The sequence below is a fragment of the Tigriopus californicus genome, chromosome 5 (genome assembly GCF_007210705.1).
Source record: "Tigriopus californicus strain San Diego chromosome 5, Tcal_SD_v2.1, whole genome shotgun sequence".
In the NCBI taxonomy this organism is placed as follows: Eukaryota; Metazoa; Arthropoda; class Copepoda; order Harpacticoida; family Harpacticidae; genus Tigriopus; species Tigriopus californicus.
The window spans coordinates 8,999,049-9,026,676 of NC_081444.1; the positions used below are offsets into that span (position 1 = coordinate 8,999,049).

The 27,628-nt window shown below is 43.2% G+C and overlaps 1 protein-coding gene across 1 annotated transcript in view; it reads left to right on the forward strand.

The window, feature by feature from the left end:
- Nucleotides 1–2,327: 2,327 nt before the first annotated feature.
- Nucleotides 2,328–27,628, forward strand: part of LOC131880984 (calcium-activated chloride channel regulator 1-like) — a 32,286-nt gene continuing 6,985 nt past the window's right edge. Inside the window, exons 1-3 of the mRNA XM_059227724.1 lie at nt 2,328–2,808; nt 22,965–23,274; nt 24,341–24,594. Coding sequence (XP_059083707.1) covers nt 2,566–2,808; nt 22,965–23,274; nt 24,341–24,594 — 807 coding nt within the window. The 5' untranslated portion in view covers nt 2,328–2,565. The remainder of the gene's footprint in view (nt 2,809–22,964; nt 23,275–24,340; nt 24,595–27,628) is intronic.

The following is a 27,628-nucleotide window of genomic DNA, read 5'->3' on the forward strand; positions in this document are numbered from 1 at the left end:
AAATGTTTTTTAAAGTTTGTCTCGATCTGCAGTGAACGGGTGAATTAATAATGTGATCTAAGGCTCGTTGAATTGCTTTAATTTCATCATTTCACCTTTTGAACATTGTGCCGGCCCCTCATGTAAGTGACCTTTTGATCAGGATTTAGGCTTTTAGGTAGTTGTTATTGTAACCATTGTTGACAACGTTGATCTGCGACGGCATGGTCGGTCGGATGGTCGTTTGTTCGGATGGATGGATGAACAGACGGATGCCTGATGGACTTCTTATTTTGGTTGGTTGTATTGGACCAAGTTAGGACGAAAGGGGAGGGCTGCTCAAGCTTGGACATGGGAAATTGAAAAAATCGAGTGATAAGCCTGTAGTTATCTTATCGATTGCGAGCATTAGTTGATAAGAATGGGGGAGGGAAAGAGACGCCCAACCAGAACAGTGGGAATGAGCGAATGGAAGAATGCCAGAGGCAGGCAAAGACAGGACTCCTTCCTTTCGATCGAGTTAGCCATTGTGGCTCAGTCCTGTTGCATAGCTCTTATCCACGTAATGTGTCTCAAATGTCTTTGTGGTGTTGTCCACCCAAGGTATGTCAATACAGAATGGTCAATGGCAAAGGAAAGAAAAGTCAAAACTTGTATGCGACTCCCATATTTTACAAAGGAAAAAGGGCTGTTTCAGGTCGGAGAAAACTGCCATCAAAACATTTGTTGGCCATTGTCTTAGAAAGGCATCGCATATAGAAAATCACACCAAAACATAGGTGTACGTATATATTCCACACCTACTCGTATGTAGTCTTGAGCGTGACGGACTTCGGGAATGAAATAAACAAAGAGGGGCGAAGTGGTCCTAAATGCATGCATCTAGTTGAAAGTGACAATCTCGTTTTTCATATTCTTGTCATGGCTTGTGATTCTTCTGTTTGATTGGTGTCTAGTTGACCTGAAAATAGAGTCTTTGGGATTGAAGGGAAGTAATCAAACATATTTTCACAAAAAAAGAGTTCAGGGCAAAAAAGAGAGACACACACACACACCTCTCAGTCACTCGGGTTTGATTGTCGTTTGCCTTGGCGTTGGTTTCAAATGGGGCTGTCGAACAGAGTAGTCACCCTAGTGGTGGCAGTCTCGGAACACTTCTTTTAAAACTTTGATCTACCCTACGATGGCAAAGGAAATGACATCAAGAGAACGATTGATGTGGTAGAAGAAAAGGATGGATGGATAGACAAATGTAGGCAGGGAAGCAGGGAGGCCACACCTCAAGCTACTGGAGGAGCATCAAAAATCGCAGAAAAGAGGAATTGCTCCACTATTCATTCTACCATACTCCAACGACATGCAAGCTAGCAAACTAGCATACATGGAGCAGGTTCATCCATCCATCCATCCGTACATTCAGCAGAGACACATTCACTCATCCAAATCCACCCCGATAGAATTGGCAGCAACTTGTTATTTGTGTGTTTACATAATAATCTCAGTCACTCACCTCCAAGAGCGGGTTCAACTAGTCATCCAAGCATTCACTTTATGTCGTGAGGTGTTTCCCCCTTTTTTTGTCGTCCTGTTTTTCTGGCCTATTCCAAGCGAGCCATGCAAATCAAGGCGACTGCTTGATCCTGTCAGACAAAACTCTTGCCATTTCTTCTTCCTCTCTCTTGCTCCAAGTCTTTCCTTGGGCACCACCAATCAACGCTATTCGGGCATTTTATTTCAATTTACCTAGGCACACAAGTACACACACACACACCTATGTACTGCCTATCTTTGTTTTTCTTCTTCGTCTTCCTGCTTTGTGTTGTTGTGGTGGTGGATGGAATGAACGCCAGATGCGTGCCTGCACCCACCCATGAACCCACCACCACCGCTCAGTCCCTTGGAGGCTCACTGGTCTCATCTTCCAAGGCAAAAAGAAGGATCTTCTTCTTCTCCGTGTCCGTGAGCATCCTGTTGCCCATCTTAGCGTGGATCCCCCTTTCGACTACAAATCACTCTTCCGCTTCTTTTTCTTCGCCATGGAACCTCCTTCGAGTTGCTCTTGGTTGACGCGTGTCCCATCAGTGTGGTAGTGAAGGTGGGCAATGTGGGGGTCCGGCGACCGCAGATCTTGCGCAGAGCGCTCAGAACGCGCATAACGCCCAAGCCTACCATTATCTCCTCGATCGTCAGATGAGCTGAGCTTGCTCGACGTTTTAAGCAGCTAGCGAGGCGCAAAGATACGAGTAGCTCACCTTTCGGCATGAAATTTAAATGGCCAAAGAAATTCACGGCCCCAAGCGGGACTCTCACTTGTTGGCAGGGATCCACCACATCCACGCATACATGCACTCATGCACTCATGCGCAAGTTTGAGGAATTGCCGACTGGCATCGCTCTCGAGAAAGACACTCGCTAAAAGAGCAAGAACTCAGTTAGGTTTCAGCTCTGGCCGAGGACACATACTGATTGCAGCTCGTGATCTGACGAGAATTGCTCATATTCACCCTGAACGGTTGCGATTGAAAACAGACAGCGACTTGTCATGAGTTCTTGCAATAGCAAGTGAATCACTTTGATAACTCGAAAATGCGGATTGACTTCGAGGTCAGGATGAGCCGCGTTTTCGGCTTGATTGCCTATTTATGCCTGTTAGTGTTCCTGGCACCACCTGGATTTGGCACGCATGCGGAATTGGCAGACTCTGGGACAAGTCAAAAGCATCATTATAGCCTTCTGAAAGTGACGAATGGTGTTTATTCGAGAGTGACAGCTCGCATCTCAAATCGTGTGCCCCGACAATTTTGCCAAGAGGCTGTGGACAACCTAAAAGTAAGCCAACCCTAGTTTTATGTTGAAAGCACGCCCCCTACCATCCAGCTTAAATTATGTACGTCCGTTTCTCTGGAGGTCTGGTCAAATCAGGGCACCAAAGGGTATTGTTCTCATATTTCGTTCTAAAAATGTGAACTGGGAATGGGTGTCCCGCCAAATCGCCTTACTTCACGTCAAAACAATTCTGACTCCCTTTTTAGATAACATTCAAAATTTACTTAAAATTTATATTACCGCAATTGAAGGCAAGACACTTCGATAAAGCCTTAGCTAAAAATGATTCGTTCCAAATTGACCAAGAGCAGGCCAAAAAATTCAAATATTATGGAGTTATTACCAGGTAACTTTGATTGGCTCTTCTGATATCCCTATGGCAGATTTTGGGCCCAAATTTGGCATGATTGATTCATTGATAAATGCTAATTTTGTGATAATACGAATAGCACGACATTTTCTCCAACCCAGAACGTAGGTTCAGTTTTCGAGAAGTGCGTGGTGCGTCTAATCAGGTCAATAAAAATGAGCTTTTAATGTTTGCATAAAATTAGGCAAATTCATGTTGAATTTGAACCGCCTGATTAAGCCAATAGCCAATAGCCAATTGGCTTTGGGTGGATACGGCAATTTGATTCCTAAACGAAGCCTGTGGCATTATTAACGAGAGCAAAGCCAGTCAATTTTGGCATAAAACGGTTGAATTTGAATTTTGAGCTTACGAGTTCTTTCAGAATCAAAATGCATTCGTCTTTTATTTCTTTTGATCATTAATGTAGGAGCTTAGGTTGACAATATTGAAATTCGGTGCGGCCTCTTCTGAGTAGCTTTTACGGTTTGTTGACTTCAATTTCTGATACGGCTGACCATGATATTTTCAGGCTTTAAAACATTTTTCATTTTGCCCAAGCCTACTAGTGTTTAGGCTGATTTTGCATTCTATGAAAGTTCGAATTAACAGCTTCTGGACGCCACCTACATGTGTGTAAAAGATGACATGAATCTTTAGAGACGGCGTTGACGGATAGGACGGTTAGCCGTCGCCCAAGAGCTTTTAGATTTCCTTGGAGTTCTTCCCCGACTTTGCGAGGTCGAAAACAACATCACCCACCATACTTCAATTTTAGCAATCTAAGCTATGCTATCTAGCTATCTAAACTCAATCAATGATAAAAAAAGACATGGAGCGAATGCACTTTGTTTTGAAAGCATCTGGTATGAACGTTTGACAATGGAATGCCAATGGAGCATCAATGAGCGTGCTTAGCCTCGATGTCTTTTGGATGGCGATCATCTTTCCAAGTAGAATTGGTTGGTAGGTTGGTTGCTTGGTTGGTAGGAACACTAAAGTAACTGACTAGCTAAAAATAAAGCGCTGGTGGATGGGCCTGTCGTTAGTCACGGAGAAATGAGGAGTGGCCAGATCCTCTCGTAAAGTGCTATCCAAAAATCTCTAATTACAAGCCTGGTGTGACCCGTATTAAATGAATTGCTCTCGTTCATCATAGGGCAGAATAGGATACGGCCATCACTTGTTTTGTCAGAAGAGCATCGAGATGTGCTTTTTATCCATCGTCTATACTAGCACCATACTGATGCGAAGACCGTCATGATAATGATAATCATCATTTCCAAGAACTTGTTCAAGCTTGGCTGCGCAATGCTCAGTTTCACGAATCGTACGTATCTCAATTGTTTGACCGGACCTTGAACGAACGAACGGATGAGCGAACGAGCATTCAAGATTGTCCAGTTTTTTAATCTTATAAATGATGAGCAGAAAACAGATCATAAAGGTTCGACCCTCATGAAGTGTTGAACCACTATTGCATTTCATCCGCTTTTAAATGATTTCATACACAAGCTGAAATTGACGAAATACACCTAAAACGTTGCTCTAGTAAAGGCCACCCTCTAGCTCTTCGGGCTATATAGATTTGCAAGTCAGTAGCAACTGTCCAAATTCTTTCAATTATATCAATTATTAGATTTTCATGCAGTTGATGATTTAGCACGCAATTTGAAACATTTAATGTTTCCCAAAGCCCTGGCTAGTCAGCGTTGTTAGGATGGTTGAGATTGAATTGATCTATACCCCAGTGGCCACAAGTCTTGGGGTGTTGATAAGTTCTGTGAAGGCCAAAAGTCAAAGCAAAAGAATAATTAGAGCCTATTGTCCCAAACATAATATGATTGTCCATAGAAGGGTCGTGGAAGTGTGAAACATTTGATCTGTGCTGCAAAGTTTTAGGATAACTTGAGCCAGGCTTAACAGGAAGAGTCAAAAAGTGCCTCAACATCGTGGTCAAAATAACCATGAGTGTTATTAGCAGATTTGAAAATGTTGGCTCAGATACAAAGAGAATATTCCTCGAAGACAACTCAGAATATGCTCTTCAGGACCCTCAAACATTTTTATCTCACATGAATTGGGTGGCATATAGCTTGCGGTTTGTAGCTTTTCAATCTCTTGATGGCTCTGGCGAGTGATTAGTTTCGATGAATGAGAAGTCAAGGAGTCCTTAATTGGGTGAGTTTGACCTGGCTTTGCGAGTGGTCTGCCTCCGTTGAGGATGCTGATAAGTAGGTGTTTGGTGGGATCATCGCCCGGTACTAGGGGGAGGTGATAGACAGTTAGGTACTTTTGTCTTTCTATAGATGGATGGAGTTAATGGCCCCAGTATATCATCCATTCGATCAAAAACGTGAATTCCCGACTTGAATGGCGTTGCAACGTCATGTTGGTGGTTGTTCCATTCCAATCTAAATAGTCCTTTCTTGTACGAGCGCCATTCCCACTTAGACGTGCGATTGGCCAGTACATATGTACAATACTATGTAGAGTGCATAGAGCGTAAGCTATGGTGCGAAGGCATGAGTGGCGAAGAAGGATCGGCCTCCAAAATGGAGTAGAAGTTGTAGTTCTTGACTCACAAGCACCCTGATGATCGGAATTGAAAGCAAAGTCTCTTGTTTCTTTCTCCAATACATTCCTACTCATCAACGCCAAAGAGATAGCTAAATGGAGCGATTCAGTCTGACCAGAACTAAAGGGTCGATCGTGGATGGTCTGCTCTCGGGCATTTAGCCCATCCACCCATATTTTCGTTTGTGGTGGTGGTGGTGGTGGTGATGATGATGATGATCATGACGATAGTAATATTAGTAGAGTAGTAGTCTTCTACTAATGCATCAGTCATATGAGTGCTGTTGTTGTTACTGCTGTTGTTGTTGTGGTGGTGGTGCTGGTGATGGTGGTGCTGCTGCTGGTGCTGCTGTTACTATTCAGGATCATCATGATGGTGCGGGATGTTTGAAGGTGATGGACTGACCAGATTTTCAGAGATTATTAATACTGATTGGAAAAGAATGGCGGAGAAAAAAGCCGAATCATCCTCCATTTCACTTTGACTTCTTCTAACACGAGGTCGTCGGTCTCCCAACCCAACTCGCACCACTGGACCCCTCACTAGGTTGAAGATGGTTTCCAGCCACTTTGAGTTTGAAAACTGAGGTCTGCGGCACATCTAGCACATCTATGAGTATTCGCTGTAGATACACTACAGTAGAGAACAGTGGTGCTACGCATCTTCCTCCTCTCTCACTCGACTTTCCCAATACTCGTACCTAAATCATACGAGTCATGTTGAAGTGAATGCGGCAGCAATCCCGGCGGCCCTGGTCCGGTCATCATTACTTACTTTTCAATGATGTGCTTTCATCCCCCACACATTCAGCGTTACCATGGGGGCGGTGACGGGGTGATAAAAACTTTTTAATTACATTGCTCCACAAAGATCTGATTGCATCTACTTCTACTAATGCCATGTAGTACTCGTACATACATGGGTAAGTCTATAGTAATTATACACTCATGAGGCTATAATGTTGGTGGTAGATCGGCAACAGGATTAGGGAACAATCGGTATCCTCTCTCCCAAACGCATAATGTATGAAAACCTTCCTTTTGTTATTATTAATGACACATTCGGCTGTTCATGTCGTCTCGGTCTGGCCAAAGGTCGTCAGCGCTCTGTGCGTCCGTGAGTGTGCCCTATCGATTATGCTCTTGTAGTAAAGCGGGTATCATCATGTAGTAGTTTGATGTGGGTTGGTTGGATTAGATGCCAGAGAACAGTGCATGAGTAAAACATTCCACTCGACTAATGGGATGATTTGACTAGGTACGGCTAGCTAGCCCGTGGGTCTCGTCTCTCATCCACCACTCAGGGGCATTATTTATAACGCCAACATAGCACATCGTTGATGATCGGCTTGGAAGTTTTAATGATGGTGTTACTGGTGGACTCACTGGGTTTTTGGACTGGTTACGTCCATACAAGTGTGTGTGTGTGTACAGTGATATTGTACCGGGTCAGAAGAGCCAAATCCCCGTTAAAATTCGAGACTTTCGTTGGAGCCTCATGCATGCCATTGCATTCAGGTGAGCAGTGTACGAGTACCACCACTATCACCGCCCCACGCACATGATAAACCGCTGAATGGACTCTCTATCGACTGGGCAATACGGGCCAATCTCAATGTCCGGGGATTATTAATTACCAACCTGTCCCAGTGAGACAAGTTGAGGATGCTGAAAATATTTTCTTACCGTCAGATACACACTTACATACACACACGCACGTGGTAGCTGAAGGACATGACTAACCCTCCAAACATTGTTTGCAATACGGTCTCTCCCTTTCTCCATTGTTCATGTTGGATTCAACAGGGTTGTTCATCCTTATCAAGCCAGACCCATTATCAAAAAGAATCCTTTCTTTCTTTCTTTCTTTCTTCCTCTTCATCTCAAGACGACTGAATTCATCGTTCCAAGATGTTTTATCAAGATAGAGTAGATCAGAGTAGGGATCACCAATCATACTCGCCCCATGTCTCGTTCGTTTCCTGCTTGTATAGTGTATGTATGTACGTACGTATATAGAGCACAAGGTAGAAAACTGTTCTACTACAATACATGTGTGCGTTAGAACCATCAAGATAGGACTGTCAAAGCAAAGAAAGTCGAGAAATCAATCTCCAGATCATTTTCCTTGCAAATGGCCGCCGCCGCTGCCGCAACGTTAAGGCCTCGATTTCAATTGCTAACCGTCGTTTGGTGGCTCAAAATACCCCTTGAAGCGTAGCTTTTAATGTTATCATGGCATCTGTCCTCCTGGTGATTCGATTTATCAAATGTCTCTTCCGCTGCTTTGTGCTCGCTGCCTCCCTTGGTGTCACTGTTACTTATTTACGTGCTTATTTAGCACAGAGAGAAAGAGTCTTTCAAGCATTAGTAGATAAACTTGTAGCTAAATGACCAACTCTTTGCCTAGCCCAAGAGAATATGTTACTTGTCATTGGATCAATACAGACTCCATTTGTAGGACTAATCGCGTGCCACACCTGAATGAAAAGACATGATCATGAAATATCAGGCCAGATAGATAGATGGTTTTGTTCTTCTTGGTGGTGGCACAAGCCTCATTTGCCAATTAGTATCAAGAGTTTCCAGTTTCAAATCTCGACCAACGTTTTAAGTAGTGGAATATGCCGTGCTCTACGTACAGCCTCTACAATACTACATAGTTAGCGAGGAGTGTGGTTTCAAAACAGAAAATATGATCGACCACGTGTCAGGGTGCCTATCTCAGAGACAACCCTGTGGATTTGGATCTGTAGCTGTCCAAAATGTCACAAGTGATGTGTGTCGGAGAGAAATGCGAGCTACCGGCTCTCTGTATCTCCCACCAATTGCAACCAACAACTAAGTCCTAACTTTTCTTTTCATATTATGTTGTTGTTGTTGATGATGATTCGTGACTCGTTGACTCGAGGTCGTTTTGTGTTTTCAAGCGGAGCACAAAGTTTGGCCAGCTATTACGTTCGCACAGTATGTGCTGCAGTATGTAAAATGCTATTTATATGAACTGACATGTAGACGACTCAATGGAAAGAAGGATAAACAAGGATCTGGAGCATTGTCTCGTTCATTTTGTTCTTTCCTTATGAGACTACCAACCTCATTCTTGGGTAACAGAATTCGTTTGGCCATGGCCCCTGAAAATTAAGTAGACCACCTTCAGATCTAACAATGTTGTTATTTTGGACGGCGGAAGAGCAACGGTCGAAAGTGGCACACATTCTTCACATAGCTGGAATCAATCAAGCCAGAAGAGACCTCATCTCATCTCGGGGACCAAACAGACGGGAGACTGGTCGAGGGACTAACTCCTAATCCACTTCAAGGGCCCGTCAAAGTTCCCACCACCTTGACACTTGTGTGTGAGGTCGACACGTGTTTTTTGCCTTGGGACTCGGCAAAATTTGCTCAGACCTCCAGTTGTTTCCTCAACGACTTGCGTGTGAGACAATTACGCCTGGATGAATCAAATGCAGCTAGTAATAATGCTTGATGTGCCAGCCTTTCAGTCAACCCGTGAACGAACCAGTCTGCACTGAGCACTGTGTTTTCCGAGTCTATGAGTTGGGGAGCAATATTTCGCAATTACCTACTTGTTTCTGCCTCGATACATGTAAGCATGCAATCCAGTTAGCTCAACAACAAAAATGATCACACACGCGGAGGGTTAATACGGTACTAGTTGGGACCTAGCCTCATGTTGCAATACATAGCTTCTTTGTCGGAGTTTTTCAAAAGTCCCATTTGAAATGCGTTTTCCTGTTTTGCCCAAAATGTATACCGTTCGAATTTGATCTCCTCTGGTCATTCGATGCCACTTGCCCATTATGAATTCTGCTTCTTGCTTTTTGGCATGTCATGTCTTTAGGGGCAATCTGTTGCTTTTTGACCAAATGAATTTGGTTCCAAAACGGACTCTAAATGCCAGTTATATATACTCGTAGACATTAAGCTTACCACTTTATTAAACGAAATTTAGTAGGTATGACAAATTCTACAACAAAAATAACAACAACAACAACTGACTGCGTTTACGTGTAGCTAGAGCGTTCTTCTTGTTTCTCGTCTTCCTCAATCTCCAGTTTATGCCACGGACGCATTTCGCCTGTCATTCAATCAGTTCTCGAGTAAGAGCGTAAGGGCGCATGAGCAAAAGAGTCACAAGAGCCTCGAGATCGGGTGGTGGAGAGAGGTGGTGCATAGTCCGAAAATTTTTAACTACGAGTCGTCAAGAATGCAAAACATTCACAAAAGAGAAAACGACTCGACAAATCTGCCAAGAAAAATGTCTTTCTAGATCTGTATATCCCAACTCTCTACCCTCGCTTCCTTTCTTTAAGAAAAGTCCCAGAGATTTTGTCTCTTTTTAGCAGCCAATCAGAACCGACGGAGGGGTTAAAGCGATTGAAGGAAGCCTTCTGTTGATTCACATCAATGCCAGAACTAAGTCCAAGCACTAAGAGGGCTATGGCTGCCTCAGCCTCTACCGTATGGGGTGTTTCAAAAGTAATGGACCACTCGAAGTTCATTGATATGAATTGGATTTGCAATCATAATAATGAGCGTTATTGTTGAATCTTTAAATCCCTCTAAACATTGTGCAAACAAGGTTTTTTTGGCATGAACAGATGAACTTTGAACCATACCATTGCCAGGTGCTTTTCCAGTGGTTCGGAATTTTGTAGCAATGGGAAACTTTTGGACCGTCTAGTTTATGAACGCCAATGAATGTAAAACGGTGAAATATCCTGCCATTCGGCCAGGCTCCACACCAGTATCTCAAAGTAGAGGTGGTTTCAAAAGGCATAAATTCCTAATCGTATTATGTTAATAAGCAACGGTGTCCTCTAGTTTTTGCGCCAACCAAGACCTTTTGATATATTACATCAATGCACATTTAAAAAAGTTAAGACATCTGAAAACTGGAGGTGTTCTATTACTTTTGTAATACCTTATACCTACCCCGGTACGGGAGATCTAGAACCGAGTGTTAATAAACACCTATAAAACACCGTCATTTGGACAGGTCACTCACAATCACGCATTGTATCCAGGGATGCTCTCAACTTCACTGAAGCATGACAGAAATTGAGCACAAATCGAGGAGCTGTACACCAATTTGTCTTCATGGATCGTGCTCTAAGACATTTTATCGCATATATCCGACTACCAGTTTGTCAGATCTATTGAAAGAGACGTGAAACATGGCTTGAACGATCCAAGATGAAGTGGCATAGGATCGAGAGAGCGGTAAATCAATCGATGGTGGCCAGGATCTTGATCCGGAAAATTCTGACATGAAAATATCCAATGGGCGACTCTTCGGGACAGAGCAGATTTCATTCCTCTTCTCTTTTCTTCTAAAGGATCCCTATGGCGATTATGGGTGGCACTTTTGGGTCCTTCTCGCTTTTGCAGCATATCACCCCACCCTAAATTGAGTTCGATTGTCAAAATTGACAACTCGAACTGGCGTGCAGATATTTCAAACACCAAAACAACTCGAGGATGCAATATTTGAAATTCAAAGCGGCCTCCATTCATCTTCATCGAAAACGAGACTGGCCAATTACCATTTGAGCTGAGTATCTCCTTAAACTGACACGAAAAGTGAGTTCAGGCCTGACTAATATGGCCAGAGCAGTCGTCTACCAATAGGTTCATTATACGTACGTTCACTATGCAAGATTACAATGAGTTGGAACGTACATTTGTGATGGAGCGACACTTCCATGAACAGCACTTCGCTCTTCTTCAGGGCCTTCAAAGTTACTCGTATCAGCCCATGTCCAACTGTCCTCGTGTTTGTGGAGTTGACAGAATACCACAAACCATGCGCATAGAACAAAGTTAAAACAATTGTCCAAATAATGAGACTTAAATAGACAAGGCCCAGCTTCTCTCGCCTTTCCTCCATATTCATGAGCACTAGACATCGATTATGGTGATGCTGTAAAGTAATTGTACTTACAAAAGAAGGAATCCGATGACCATGGAGGGATACTTCTACCCATCCACTTAACCCTTCCACTTAAGCCAGCAACTATCGGGTGTGCAAAGTGCCCTGTTAGATACACTAAATATACTATACGTCGTACAGTGCATTCAAGCTCTAGGTCTATTGTCTACTTTTTGCTATCCCTGTTTTTTTCCATGGTACTGTGCAGGAATGCTCATGACTCAAGAGTCAAGTGCAAAGCCATCCTTCGTCTTCTCAATGGCACGAGCTTATATTATTTATCACCTCTTTCTCTTCTTTTTCTTCTTTCATTTTGTCTGTCGGCCGCTCGATCTACTCCTCGATATTTCCTATCTCCTTAAGTTATTTTCATACGCACCAAACATCAAGCGGATTGGATGCACAGCACCCGCTACGGGTCACAAATGTGCATTCCAACTTACCTTAGTGAATCTTGGACTTAAGAAATGCCTTAGTGTCCGATGAGGGCACGTCACAGTACCTATGACCATCATAGTCGTCGTGGCAGTGCTCTCTTTTCTTCGTCTGTCCTCATTTTTCATTTTCACCCAATATCCCAGGGCTTATTAGTCAATTATGGTAGCCGTCTTTTCAGTCAAAGCGTTATGGCCAATAACAAAACAAAAACCTGCTGACTGGACTCTACCGATGGTGATAGCATGCGCTGAACCGTGAGAAAAAGGTTCAAATCGATGGCAAAATGATTTTGGCAGAATTGATGGTCGTAAGAATAGCAGTATTGATGATGATGTTGATGATGACGAAGGTGACAATAACTCTAATCATGAAATACAAAATAGCAATGAGAATGCTTAGTTTCATTTAGAAAACCCCCGCGAGGTCTAATTTCAAACATTTCGTTGTCAACATAACCACTTACAGACCCTGTGGCTCTACACCAGAATCGAAGTGGAACCTTTCCTAAGTCGTTCACTCGGAAATGTGCATTTTCTTTTGCCCATTACGAATGGTCCACTCATGCCGAATTTATCATGACCCATTGGGCTAGGCACAAATGCACGTTTAAAAGCATCTGCATTCGAATTCCTCATGCTTGAATACGACTTGGATGATTCACCTGTATAAATAGTTTACGAGATGCAGCTTGTTGTCATTGCCATTTCGATGACCCTTCATAAATAAAGCATAGTTTCATAAATAACCAACCGGTTTCTGTTGCTGACAGAGGCGAAAAAATTATAAACCTAGTCAGTCAGTCTGTCTGTCCTCAAATTTGGATAAGGATTTGTTCAAAATGGCAAGACAACCCTCGTACTACCTAAATAAAAAACGTAAAAAGTAGACATTTCGCCAAAAAAAAACAGAAACACCATTGAGTTAGCTCAACCCAAGGAAGCCACAGTCTTGCTTTGGCTCTCTGACTCTCGTATTGTAGGCTTGTCCGTGGATTCTCCTCGGTGACTTGGGGTCATTTGTCAGTTTGCTAAAATAATCATCCTCCCACCCTTGATTTTGAAGATTCGTTTCAAAATCCATTTCAAAACCTTTCCCATGTGCTACAATTACTGTGAGAATCGAGTGGTCCTCTTACCCCTTGCCTTCCCAACCGCCTCCCATGAGTCGTCTTAATGCCTTTTTCTGCCAACTTCACAGGGCCAAATAGGCCCAACTAACGTGTCATGCGCCTTCTAACTTCCAAGGAGCAGAAGCCAGTCAGTAGTTGAAAGTCAAGCAATGCATCGGCTATCGCAGTAGCACCTGCCGTCGTCGTTGTTGTGGTTGTTGTTATACCGTACACAGATATGGCCGTCCGAGAAGCAATCCTTTTGAGTCAGATTGTAATCTCCCTCTCGAAAATGATTTTTCGGAAGGCGAGTCTCAGCCAAACAAACTCGGTCGGTCGAAAAGAGGACCAACTGTACCTATGTACGTATGTACTCATACGATGTACGGATGAAGGAAGGTACTTTGCTAACTGATTGGGGTAGACAAGTCGAGACTCGGAGAGTGTGAGACTCGAAAGTAGGCAGGAGAACTGGTCCAGAATCGCTCGCCCTTTCCACTTGGGCCGGAAGGCGTATAGGGCCTTATGGACAATTGTCAAAAGGGGTGTGCCCCGAAAATGAAAAGAGGCAGATCATTTAAGTCGTAGTGGTAGTAGTTCGGTGGCTGTAATGGATTTTTAGTTGGAAATGGGAATGTAGGGAAGATGCAAATGAATAGATAGGTTTAGCGGTTAGATGAATGTTTTGGCAGATTTCATGGTTTGAGTCTGTTAGATGCTTGCTTAGCTTTGACACAAGCTGAAAATTTCATTTGTATCCTAAGAAGGATGTGCGCGAGTGACATTGCAAGGCAGCCATGAAAACAGACATCTCCAAATTAAAGCAACCCTTCCTGCATAGACGATTCACACAGAGTCATTAAAAACGTACGTAGAGGTGTCGCCGTTCGATCAGGATATTGGAAATAGCTTATGAAAGTTGCGAAAGTATACTTCAGCCCGATCATTATAACATGTGCAGCTAGTATGGCATTGAGATTAAGAGAGGGGTTTTTGTTCAGCATTGCCATGAATTGCCGTTCGGACAAGGAATGAAACCGAGCAGAACTCTTTGGGAATTCAATCTCCACCGTTCAGCAACAACGTCGTGAATACTTTGATCTTTCTTCTTGGTCATCCTTGAGTTAAGTGCAATGGAAATGGTCACCCCGTGTTGGGACTAACCCACCATTAGGGCCTTGGAATGCGTATATAATGGAAGGCTTGGTGTAATATCATTTGGTTAAGTACCAACATGTTGCGCGGATGATTATAATTACTCTCATCATGGCATGACAATGGTGGCCATTTTGGCTGACCAAAGAGCCGAATGAGAAATCATTTATCACTGGCACCTTCAAGTCATCCATCCATCCATCCCTCTGAATCACTTCGTTTCGATCTTGAGTCCATCCATCTATCCATTTATCCATCCACTTGGTCGGATTCCACCTCCAAAGTCCAGCAATTTCTCATCGTAATCGCATTAATCCCCATCCTCCAGCGAAGTATGAAAGCCAACCAACTTACGCTCACTGACGTTATGGTGGCTGCCTTCATCATCCTTTGCTTGTGGGTCGGTGGGGTTCCCCATTGGATTGAAGTCACGCCAATAGCTTAGGAAGTAACAATTAACCATAGCGCACAATCCAATATAAATAAACCTTCTGAGGTTTAATTTCAACGGATGAAATAAGACTAAAAATCATCCACTGACCGGTAGTCGAAATGTACAGCTCTGGAGGAGGTGTCAATTGGTTGCTTGTTTTTTTTTTTATCAATGCGTTGTACAAATATAGACAGTCACCCTGTTTCACCTGTAATGTGACGTTTAGAAAGTGGGCGTTACGTCCAAATATTTCACGGAACATTTGAAGCGGCCATTCCGAGTGAGTGAGTCCGATAAGGACTTGAAAGACGAGAAAAGTTTAAGACCAGGCTGAAGGTCAGACCAGAGGCGAGTTGCTCAGAACTCTTACTTCGGTTTTTGGGGCTTGGACGTTATTCAGTATGAAAATACCCTCGCCAAAATGGTGAGTGGATGCTCGCTCATTCTGAGTAACGTCCAAGCCTCAACTCCGAGGTAAGAGCGTTTAAAAAACAGGCCTCTGATGGTTAGTAGTAGTCACAGGAGCAGCACAAACAGCAACAACAATAACAACAATAAAAACCACAACGACGACCACAATCTCAATCATAAACCTCTGCTCCTTTCTGGGGAGAAGGAAAGTTATGAAGACTAGCAAATGAAAATCCCTCTCAATTTTCATGAGAAGGTGGAACCATCGACCTTTGTCACGATCAGCGTACTAGGCTTGAACGGTTCTCTTTGACAAATTATGCGACCACGCCTACAAAATCTCATTAGTATGGAAATAAAGGCAACCGAGTGATTAATTTTGTTGTTATTATTGCTTCGCAATACAAGCTGACTTCGTTATGCATTCACTCACTCTATTCTCTGTAAATACTGTACATGCACTCGTACAGTGCGTATGTCAATGACGACTCATCTGAGGAAGGCAATGGTGAGATTAGAAGTAAGTACTCGGACCGATGGGGTCGAGCCATGAGAAGCTATGCGAAGACTTCAGCCTTTACTTGATTGAAACACATGAACCATTTTATCCCTGATCATCTCTCTTGAGGAATCTTGTATCTTGTGTCAATTCTGGAATCAACGTTCCAAGGTGGTTTACCTTAGACATGATAGATAATATGTCCTGTGCCTGAAAACCAATGATACCTTCCCGCTTAGCCTGAGTTCTCATCTTAATCATAAACTTTCATTGATATGGCGCAATTTGGATCCAAAGCCGAGCACTCTTCTCTTTCTTTTGATTGAGAAAACTCTAGAGTATCTTTTCCGCTTCATATCAAGATGTTGAGAAGAATCTTGAATCCAACAGCGAGGTACTTTCAGTGGAGCAATCGAAGGTCTGAGATATGTAATTTTTACTTGATGAGAAACTCAAGTTGAGCAATAAAATCAGGCGTTGAAAGAATCTACTAATCTTTGAGCCTCACACCAATGCATCATTTGTCTTTGAGTAGTGGAAATAAGTGGAACTTAAAGAAATTTACGTAGTCCTTATATCCTCCGGACAATCTATACAGCATTACAAAATTTGCTTGAACGGTGCAATTATGCAACCCCTTGTTAGAGATTCTCGCCTTGAATTTGAGCACTTTTCTGTTAGTGACACTTCACAATGTTGTCGGAGTGTGTCATTTCACGCCGAGATGAGAACACCAGTGGCATCATCATTGGTAGGATGAACCATGGATCTGCTGGATAGATCATTTTGGGACTGGCATTGCCATGGTGCCTCCGGGATCTTTGCTTTTATTTTCATATCGCACCTTCCTGGGACACACTACCTATGTACATGCACTATACCGGTACTGTTAATGTACCTCTTTCAAGCCAATTAAATTTCATATGACGATCTCGTAGTTCCCACTCGTGATTCTTCATAGTACCGGTCGGTGTCTACGCGTACTGACATACTTGTGTACCTGAAGTGGAGTTGTTGGCGAGTATCAGTTGAGCCTATCAGTCAAAGTGGGCGGTGTCAACACCGGATCAACCTTATGCCACCTTAATTCGACGGACGGGTGGAACCTGCCTGACGAACGACATGAGAATCCACGTGACAATTGAGTTAAGCTTCCAATAGATAGATAAATAGATAGATAGACCACTTAAGTTGTTCCGGTTTCCTGACACATTGGTGCCTGAATTATGAAAATATATTCTCATAATTGTGTGATGGTTTGGCATTAAACCCTGTGATCATGAACCTTTTTTCCACCACCTAAATAAAAAAGCATGCAACCTGTGTCTTGTTAGACAAGCTTTGAGCCCAGATGAGACACAAGCATGGCCAGATTGTTCCTCTAGGTTTATGTCAATTGCTTGCGATATGTCACACAAGCGCGTGTTCTAAGTCACCACCAATCTGGCAATGAAAGATCGATCTTTTCTCGGTCTACCAGTCTGGCTATCTGTTTCTTCCTTTCCGTGTTCCTCTTGATGCTCAGTTGGCATCCCTTCTCAACGATTAACGATAATCAAGCCCTGGCACTGGCACTCATTTTCTCTTTTTTTGCTATTCCATCCATAAAGGTGTGTTTGAAGCGGGTTTTATTACCACTGATCTTAACAAGTTGGCTCGTCTTCCCTTGTTCACGGAGTACAGACTACGGTTACAATGTAAGAGCGCAAGGAGCGATGGTTGTACCTAGTCAGCATCACCATGCTCATCTTCATCCCTATTCTTAGCCTTTGAAGCATGGACGGTTTTATCAGGAGGCTCGACGTAGTACATATCCTACCTATATGTAGATACTGCACCTACGGCCGACATGGGTACAGTACCTTCATTTGATTGTGAATTTCCTCTGACAAGGGTCGTACAACAAGCACGCCATCACGGAAAGGTTCGTACGCACTTCCCTCTTGCAATCTCTGGATGTAGCTAGATATCTTGTTAGTTGGATGGACGCTAGACGACCGGGTTAAATTCAAAGACCTCTTAGCGAGCCCTCCAAGAGTCGCTGCTGTACAGACATTGGCATGGAAGGAGGCTCTTCACCGAATGGCCTAAAGGTCATGACCCGCACATTAGAGCCTCTCCTCCTGTTTTATCTTTGCGAACCTACATAGGTATCCAACCGCAGCAGCTATATTGTACATAGAGTAGAACAGGTGGGGAGAGAGAGTGAGAGAGAGAGAGGATAGAAGTACTTGGGATCGACCAGGAATTTCAAGGTACCAAAGAGCGGCAGCCGATGCAAATCTGCGGGACTTGTGCAACCATTGGACGGATGGGTAGGATCACTATTACGCACACCACATATGTTGTTGTGATTGGGTGGTTGTTCAGAATGGTGGGACGATAAAACTGGGATCCATCGAGAATTCCCATATCGGCTTGTTTCATGTTCATGACCGCGCAGCGTACCTGCGTTCACACAGTTAACCTAGCTCTATTGAGATTGGTGGTTATTTTTACATGAGAATCAATGCCAATCAATAATTTGTTGTCCCATGTCTGTAATGAAAACATGGAATCCACCCATTCGGCCGTCAATAGAGATGATGAAATTGAAAGACTTTTACGATTTTCCCACAACACTTAGATTAAAATGAAGCTGGCACTCAATGGCGAACCTACAACAGAGCAGTACGGGACGACGAAGAGAACAACAACATACCTTGAAAGCGAATAGTAAGATAGGGCTAAGATAGCCCAAAGTGAAAAGAAAATGAGCTAGCCAGAGGAAAGAAAGAGTTGGTGTCGTCGTCGAGCTTATAGGTATTTGACATCGCGGGAAATCAAGACAATACGGAGCCGAGGGTCGGGAAACTGAACATGAGTCAGGCCCAAGTAAAAAGAAAGAAGTTCCCTTCGCTCATACTGGTCTTTTGCGCCAAAGTTCAAGGGTTCTTTTCTTTACGGTCGATCATGGTGTTTCAAAGATGCAAATCTCATAATATTGCTCTTACCTTCCTCCGCTTGCCAATAACGAGCCATTCTCTTTTTTTCGTTCTTCGTTGTGTACCCTACATGAAGTGAACTCACCTATTGTATGAGGACAATTGCAGATTTACGGAACTCTGTCATCGTGTCTACCAATATGATAGAGCTCTTCTTGGCCTTGGAATGCATCCAGGATTGTTGGCCCTCAGTCCCAGGCGATAAAAACGAATGGGAGGAGATTTTGGCGCTTTTCGTAGCGTGAGAACCAATGAGCTAAATTATGGTGGCTGTTGGCCAAGGAACGTTTGAAAGCTAGCTCAAGAATTGTGCCATAAAATGGTCGCATAATCTCAACCATAACCATTCCCTTTTTACCTTGACCATGTAGTCTCGAGAAAGACGGCGGTGGAAGGTTTGTGTTGTTAATGATCGCGTGGGACACGTTGGTCGTCATATATTTCACATAGTTCCTTCCGAAGTCAACCATCTAAGATAAAGTTGTTAAGGTATGCAAAAGTAGATTAGTCCATTGAATCGTGGAGAGGAAAAAAATCACCAGTATTACTTCACCTATTGTTATCAAGTATTATTTGAGTACTTTGTGCAGGTTTTTTGGGAAGATAAGGGTGTTTATTCCTCTGTGCATCTGAGTGTGTGTGTGTGCGTGCATCTTCTGTGGATATTTGCACTTCTGTGAAAATCTCGACACCCTAGCTCACCCTTGAGACCGCCCTTTTTATGGCATCACTTTCCTGCCTTGTCGTCCCCTTGTTTGATGTTGTTTCAACGATGGCGGTTATCTGTCGGTACGTGGGCTAAATTGGTCTAAATCAAATAATATTTACCGACTCCTGCTGATCCACCCTCAAAAATCAGCTTTTCCATCGCCACCAGAACGAAGAGCATCCAGTGTAAGCCACTACCAACAAGGCTGTGAGAAGTGTTTAGGGTGAGGCATTTTGACGACGGTTTAGGAAATAGTTTGTTGCCCAATGTCTATCCCCCACAACAAGGCAGTGAGTGAGTGAGTGAATGCACCCTCTTCAGTGACTAGCAAGCAAGAAGGCTCTCTTCTCTCTCGATGGGGGAGCTCAGACCCGGTCAATAACGATTCAATTTCTTTCCATTCAGACGCTCGCTCGCTCGCTCACCTGGACATCTCCCAAAGCTGGATAAATGGTTTTTGATTATGTCAAAAGCCTCTTCCATCACGAAAGGCCTCATTCCATGCGGCAACGTTGTACCATCGGAGGCAGCACGTAGACAGGCGACTTATGGAATGTCTTTGATTGGCCTTAACCAATCATAATCACTTACCAACGGCAGAAACAGCCTCTACTCCCATGTACACCCTTTTTCTCCAGAAAATGCGATATTTCTCGTTTGTAAACCCAAATCGCATAATGGCTTACTTTGCCGCTCCAAGACCCAAAGGTCGATTTCTCTCATCGTTGTCTTTGAGTTGGACCGACTCACTACGAAGTATATTGTATGCACTACTCTACGTCTACGTAGTTTGAAGGGCAGTACGTATCGAAATGATACCCGCACATGAGGCACTGTTCCTGAGGATGGGAAAACAAGTTTGAAGATTGTTAAAGTTGGCCGTATCACCGTCGTCCATTCAGAATGATTCCTTTTTTCACTGAGCATCCACTATATACGAGTACGACACAATACACATGAATGCATTCATGACATCCTCGTGGTACATTTGGACAGGCAGTGGTCTAGTCAGTGCATGTATGAACGTAGGTGTGTGTGTGTTTGTGTGTCCACATAGCTATAGATGATGACTTTAGTGGCGATGAAGATCAACACGGTGAGCAACTCAGAAATATGTATGCACTGATAAAATTGACCATCAAAATTAACCCAACCAGCTTTAATTGTGCTGTACGTACACTAGGTACAATAGTACGGGAATATACGTATACATGGATTGAACAAAATTGTAGATTGAGAGCTCTCAAGAGAGACTCCATGCTCTTAAAGACATTAACACCATTTAAGAAGATAGCCGATGAAACTTGTTTCTGTCATTCATTCGCAGATAATAAGTGTACCATTCATGAGCATCAACCGTCCTAACTCTTTGCGACATGAATGTTTTCCCCCAGTGCCTTAAGTTTTCCCTTACAAGAAGCGACAAGCCTTGCTTGGCCAAAGAAATGTTTCCCAGGTTTCTTCTCTCTTCTCACCCCCTGCTTTTCATCGAACTCCTCTCGGGCCGAATCTTCTCAAACCCATTTCGATACGCTTAATTCCACGTGAAGCTGAAAAGAAGAAGACCCTCTTAATCTCAGTGGTGGCTGAGGCCTCATCTATCCGTTCATGGAGCACTGCTCACTCATCAGCTGAGTGAGCGGGCATCCCTAAGCCAAACGTCAAAGCAAGACGAACAAGAGATGGCCCATAGTAGTGCCATAAAGTGCTTCTTCGATCCCGGCCATTGGTATCCGGGACCAGATTGGCCAGATAAAAGCATGGGGTTGTCTGAAGGTAAATATGGACGAGAAATGACGGACGTAAAAATGATTTTTAGCGCTTGTAAACTGACCTCTTCAGTCCATCTCATACCCAACTGTGGCCCGACCTTTTTGTGTGCTTGAAAGATCCTTTCATTAAATAAATCAAAGTTAAGGTCACAGGGGCTCTAAAGGTTCCATCACGCTTAATTGGGTACTCCCCAGCGTAGCCAGCCGACAGGCCTCATGACATCTTGTTTCATTGTAAAATGGAAACAATCATGGGAATGCAGCTGTGGGATCTTTAGTCTTTAGTTGGGATCGTCGAATCTCGTGAACTACTGCAAGGCTAAAGTGGTCACTTGCCTAGCGCTTTCAGGCCAAGTCAAATGTGTTCTTGTGGGTACTTGACTCATTCTTCACCTGAGTATGGAGCCGCTTCAGTAGTATGCGTATACTGGAAAATTCCCGTCGAGTTACGTGTGTATTCGAGAGGGGGGAGGGCATCTTGGCCTATTGCAAAGGTCTAGTGAGGATGCCCATACTCTGCCTCTTCTTTGAAGTTTAATCAATGGAATTAACAGATCGTTAGTTCCTTGACCAGCTTGTTGTTCTTCTGGCTTGGCAAGTCAGCCGCTAGCTTTGAGGTTGACCATCGTATCATATTTCTCCACTCATTCTTGAGGGGGGTCAATGAGATTGGTGTCGCAAGACCTTGGCGGTGCAGCAAACAAATGGATTGTTCCCACATCCTTGTTTTCCAACAAGCGAAGCTAGCTATAAAATAGAAGATGTAGTTGTATGAAATTTGAATTTGCAAAATATGATGAGTGCTCCGAAATATTTTTTTTTTTTCTGGCTGATGTCAAAGATTGTTGTTATGCAGTAAATCCCCCTGCCCCCGTCGTGGTTCATCTTGGCGCACGGACTTGACACAGGAAGATGCATTGAGTTGCTTTGAAGCTTGGAATTGAATGAATCTTTCAGCAAATAAATCCATTCACTCAAAAGGACAATTAATCATTGAGTTTAAGACCTCTCAGCGGGAGGGACTCTCAAGTGTGCAAAACGCTGTAGGATGCTTACTCGCTAGATAGAGGCGTGAAGAGGCCAAAGAGATGAGGAGGAAAAGCACGAGCATCGACGACAATGATGAAGATGATGATGACGGCTAAGACTGGGCTTTCTCCTCGTCTTTGCCCCTTTCCTCCTAGCCTTCGTCCTTCCAGTCTTCGTCCTCCTCGTCTTGGTCGTCGCTGTCGTCGATTTGTGTTGTCATCTTTTTCTTCTTCTTCGCATTGGAGTTTGTTTGGACGTTGGGCTTGCTCGTTGCTCAAAACGAAAGTAGTTAATATGAAAATCAATTACACCTTTAGAATAACTGGGACGACGCGGGTTATACTGGACAAAGGCGTCCTGGAGCTGTGGGCTGATGAACGAACGAACGAACGAATGAATGACCGAGGAGAAAATTTGTTATGATGTTGTTATGAAGTCATCCTTGGACTCACTCATCTTTGGACGAACTGATCCAGGATGTGATGATGAGTTTGTACGTGTTCATCAAAGCCTTGCCGTAGGCCTCAGCGCACTTAAGTTCCTTTAGGTGGCTCGTATGCGTACTTGGTATACTAGGTAGAAATGGCGGTCGCCGTGAAAACAGATGTTATCAATCGCCCAATGAAGATTCTTCTCGTCCTAATGGAAATTGCTGAAGGCGTCGCCAGGCATCCAGGCCGCCAATCCCTTCCTTTACTCATTTGGTTTACTCATTCTCTCTTCTTTTCCGCCTCCACAGACTCTGCTGACCTCCACCTCTCAACGATTGGGCACCCTTTTTAATGGACGTTTCCACGATGTGACCATTATTCTGCCAATTGCGTGGGCAGGCTCGGAGTGCGTGTCCCATCACTTGGAAGGTGTGTCCGTTTCCAACTGGGTTTTGTCCAAGGCATTCCATCCGGACTTTGAGGTGGATCAACCTCATCCAATTTTTGGCCCGGAACAGCCATGGTCCAAACAATTTGGGCCGTGCGGACAGTCCGGATTGGGGGTCACAGTGCCGTTCACAATATTGGCAGATGTCAAAAACTTGACGAGGACCACAGGTAAGAACGTCCTTCGTCTTATTTCAGCACTTCCAGCTTCTTCATCTATATTGTTGACAATGAAAAGAGTGCCGAAGGCAGCTCTAAAGTATGAAGGCTCTCTAAGATTTTACAACGTGGTCATGACATCTATCTATAATTGACGAACGGACGGAACCATCCTCATTTGCAAGCCTTTATTGTATGGAATTATAGTATTCACATTCAATTTGACTCTTGCATCTGAAAAATGAACCTGTCAACGAAGTAAGTCAGCTTTGTTTCGGAAATAGCGCTTTGAACTACGTAAGACTGCATTTTACTAGCTCTGGGTTTGCTGTTTTTCATGGAAGATGAAAGGATTGACTTTAAAATTGCTAGTATTGACAATTTTACTTGCCGCCTAAAATATAACAATGAAGCAATGGCTTTTTCAGGAGTATCAGCATGCTGGCGTTTCCTGTTTCTTAAACCTCATGATTATGATGGTGCTGTATGTGCATGACATGATTATGTAGCTTTTGCCCAACAAGGAAGAGTCCATCACTCTCAATCGTTGGATCAGATTTTGAGGCAAAACTACCAAATAAGGAAGGCCTCTTAATGACTTTATCGACGAAGGACTGTCAAAATGTTTTAGCCCAAGACTTAAAGCCTAATCTGACAAGAGGATGGCTGCGATGGCGGGTGGAAGAGAGAAGCCAGGTGGATGAAAACCAGATTGAAAATTTGTCGAAAAAATGAACCCATCAGTCAGTCAATCAATGGTGAATGGTGGGGAAACGAGTGAATGAGCTAGCCAATGAGGCAAAGAGCGAACGAAGTGGACCCGTCCGATCTCTTCCGATGATGCTTTAGGCATAAAGATTGGCATCTAAGATTGTCAGGACCACATTCTACTCGAATGGTATTACCTCGTGTGCTGTCCGACCCTGCATCCCCCTCTCTCTCTCACTGTCCCAATCACCACACACTTTAGTTGATGTCACTTTTGGGGGTATTTAGGTCAAAATCCCAATCACGAGAAGTCAACGTCATCCAATCACAGTCGACGTGGTTAATGCCTAGCCTCTATTTTCACTTTCAGAATTACGAATCTTTCAAGAGTGGCTTCGAAATCGGTATGGAGTTTTTCCGGAGTTTGGGTTTGCCAATGACCTCATGTATCCGGAGTGGACCACCGACTACGAGACTGACGGCCATGGAGAAGCAGGCCATTTGATTCGCAACGAGGCTTGTAATCTCACTTCGGTGCAACAAAACGAATATTCCGGAGAGTCTCGACTCTTGAACCGCAAAAGAAGTCGTCCTGTCGCTAACAACTCAGAATTGAACCATATGGTAAGAAGAAATCTTTTCATTATTGCTCAATGGAGCCAAATCTAGAGCAAGAACGTCCAGTGCGGAAAGTGTTCGTAGTACCTAGTAAAACCGGCAATGGTAGCGAGCACTACTAGTGGTTGGACCACGACAACAACAGAGAAAAGTTCAGCAATAACAAGGTAGTTGCAATACATGTAACACACGAACTGTGGGCAATGTAATACAAAGTATACTCGTAACTGTACTGTGCCTATGAAAGGGTAAGTGAGGTACGCCTTCGTATGTCTGTGCCTGACGTCATAAGGAGCTTGAAATTCTCAATGTAATTGTCTCACTGGGATAGAATAGGGCTGCTTGTTTCGCCATGCGCACAATTATGGTCTTATATGGTCTGAATAATGGAGACAACCAATTGAAGATGTCAGTAAGGGCAGGCTCTTATACATAGTGCACTGTTATGATTAACCCTTATACCTTCAACGATTTCCACTACTATCCAAGGGTTCCTGACTACCCAAATGCTACATTTGGAGACATTCCCTCAAAAAGCAATCCAAACATTATTAGTTTCAAATAGACGGTTTCTAGTAGTCGATTCATTACTTGACCGCCTACGGGCTTGAAGTGAGTACCAACTACCAACACTTGGACAAGACGACCAATGCTCCAAGGGAAGAGAATAATAACCTTAAAGGTGATGACAATTGAACAGATAACCGCACAATCTCACCACAATTTAGAACAGAATGCTTTTCTTCATTTCGTTTAAAATGGTCCAATCGAGCACCATTACTCGTATGCGGACGTATTATGTACTCATAAAGTGCCATTATCAACAATCATTTGAGGGTCTTTTTTGAAAATGACAATACTGTGGTGTATTTTTTTGGAAAGTGGGTCAAAGCGAGTGAATTTGTACCACTGGTCTGAACTCACAATAGGAACAAGCCATTCTGTGCTCTATCATAATTCATTTCACGACGAAAAATTGTGTGTCAGGAATTCTTGACAGTATTTTGCCGACCATGTATGTCATCATCTTATGGACGAAGAAATCCCTCGAAGAGAGTTGGAATGTCAATTTTCCCTGTGGTTGACAATGGTTGACGGAGGTTTGAAGGAGTGAGTTGCTCACAGAATCACCACTTCCACTACCAACTCGAAGCTCATGCACATTCTTCGACAGACAGAGTTCCTGAGTCAGACAATACACACACACACATAAACACACACACACACGCATGGGTAAAAGGAACTAGCTCGTATGTGAGTGTGTGCCAACTATTTGATTAAAGGACACCAGTTCACGGCATGGCGCTGCACAACACTGGGTATGGAACGTACATGTCATTGTCGTATTCCGAGCACGTCTTCTTGCGTATCTAAGTATTTCTCTCTCATGGTTTAGGGGAATTCTAAATTCTACCTTGATATGACGAGAAAAATATGGGAGGAGAGAAATCAAGGCGACCAAGAAGAGACGAGACGAGTTGAGTATGGTGAGCTTTGTCCACGTCAGACATTCTTTGGGTGAACGGCTACTACTTCTGTCTAAATAACATCAAGAGCTCTGTCGTGTCATAACTGAGGATGATTTTCATGCGTTTGGAACTGAAAGGTGTAGAAAAATACAAGGTGACACGTTTGATGACGGATATTCAAACACCTCCGCCCTTTCTGGCCCGCCTAACGGCCAATCATCCGCCCACCACCACCCATCCAGCCCAACAACCAACTGGCCTATGAAGACAGAAAGTGGGAAGGGCGACACTTTCGAGATCACGCCAAGTCGTTTTGTTGTCGACGCTGATGAAGACAGGGATAAAAATGAAACACTGTGGATTCATGGATACGAGGAGTACGTAGGGCTGGGAATCCAACGCCAAATCCAAATAAGTTTCTTTCATATCTTGTAATTGCTCATAAAAAAGGAGGAGCACCAAAAAGGGACACCCACCCGCCATAAAAAGGCCAGGCGCCAATCATGACCTTACAAACCCAAATTAGAGATGGTTTTGAAGGTTTCATTTTTTACTTGCTTACGGCTGCTGGGAATAGTTTAGGCCGAAACACACTATTCCATTTATTACCACAACCATCATCTGAATCACAAATAACATAGTTTTGGATCCTAATATCATATCAATATAAACACCAAGGCACACATTTTATCAAAACCTTCTCAATTGCTTGCTTGTCAAGTATCAGTATTTCAAGTTCTTTAAAGCAACAGAGCTGGTTACTGCGTTGAGTAGAGTTTTGCCTGATTAAAATTGATTCTTTTAAGTAGCAGGAGTCTGCTGATGTCGGTCACTGGGGTACTTTTCAATACGGAAGAGGTACTAGAAACCAATATACAAAGCGCAATATTAGACAAAAAAAATATTCTAAGGTTTCAAAGTCTTTTGTAAGAAAAGAAAATTTTAAGTATAAAAAATAAATTCAAAAACTGCTTTTTTTCGGCTAGAAAGCATTTTTAAGCATGTTAGTGAGTAAAACTATGACAAACATGCTTGATGATTGATTGCTTTCATGGATAAATGAATTGGGACTCAAATTTAATCCCTTAGCGAAGAACTATTCAGCCTCAAAAGTACAACTGCCCATAGATCATTAAGTACTCTATGGACTGCCCTGTCTAAATTTGATGGTGGCCTCATCTTCTTTTCCTGCTTCAATGTCCCAATACCCCATGCGGGATATTTAACTTGACAAACCCACAACAATGTTAGTGCTAAAAATGGAAAAATGCGCTCCCAGCAGCCGTAACTAAGGCAAACGGTCCATGGCGCTCTTTTTGCCGTCGGTGGTAAGAAAAAGAGAAACATCCAAACCTTCGGAATCATCACTTATTATACATTGATATTAGTATTATACAGTAAGTCTATTCTTAGCGAAGTTTCCATACAAAATAGTTCAGGTGTTTGCAAAGGTTCTCCTAACATATATAAGTAGAGAAAATGTTCCGTATTAAATTGTAAAGTATCGTAAATGCTTGTAAAATGAAATAAGAAAAGATTGCCAGGCCAAAATAACGTGATACTTAATGACG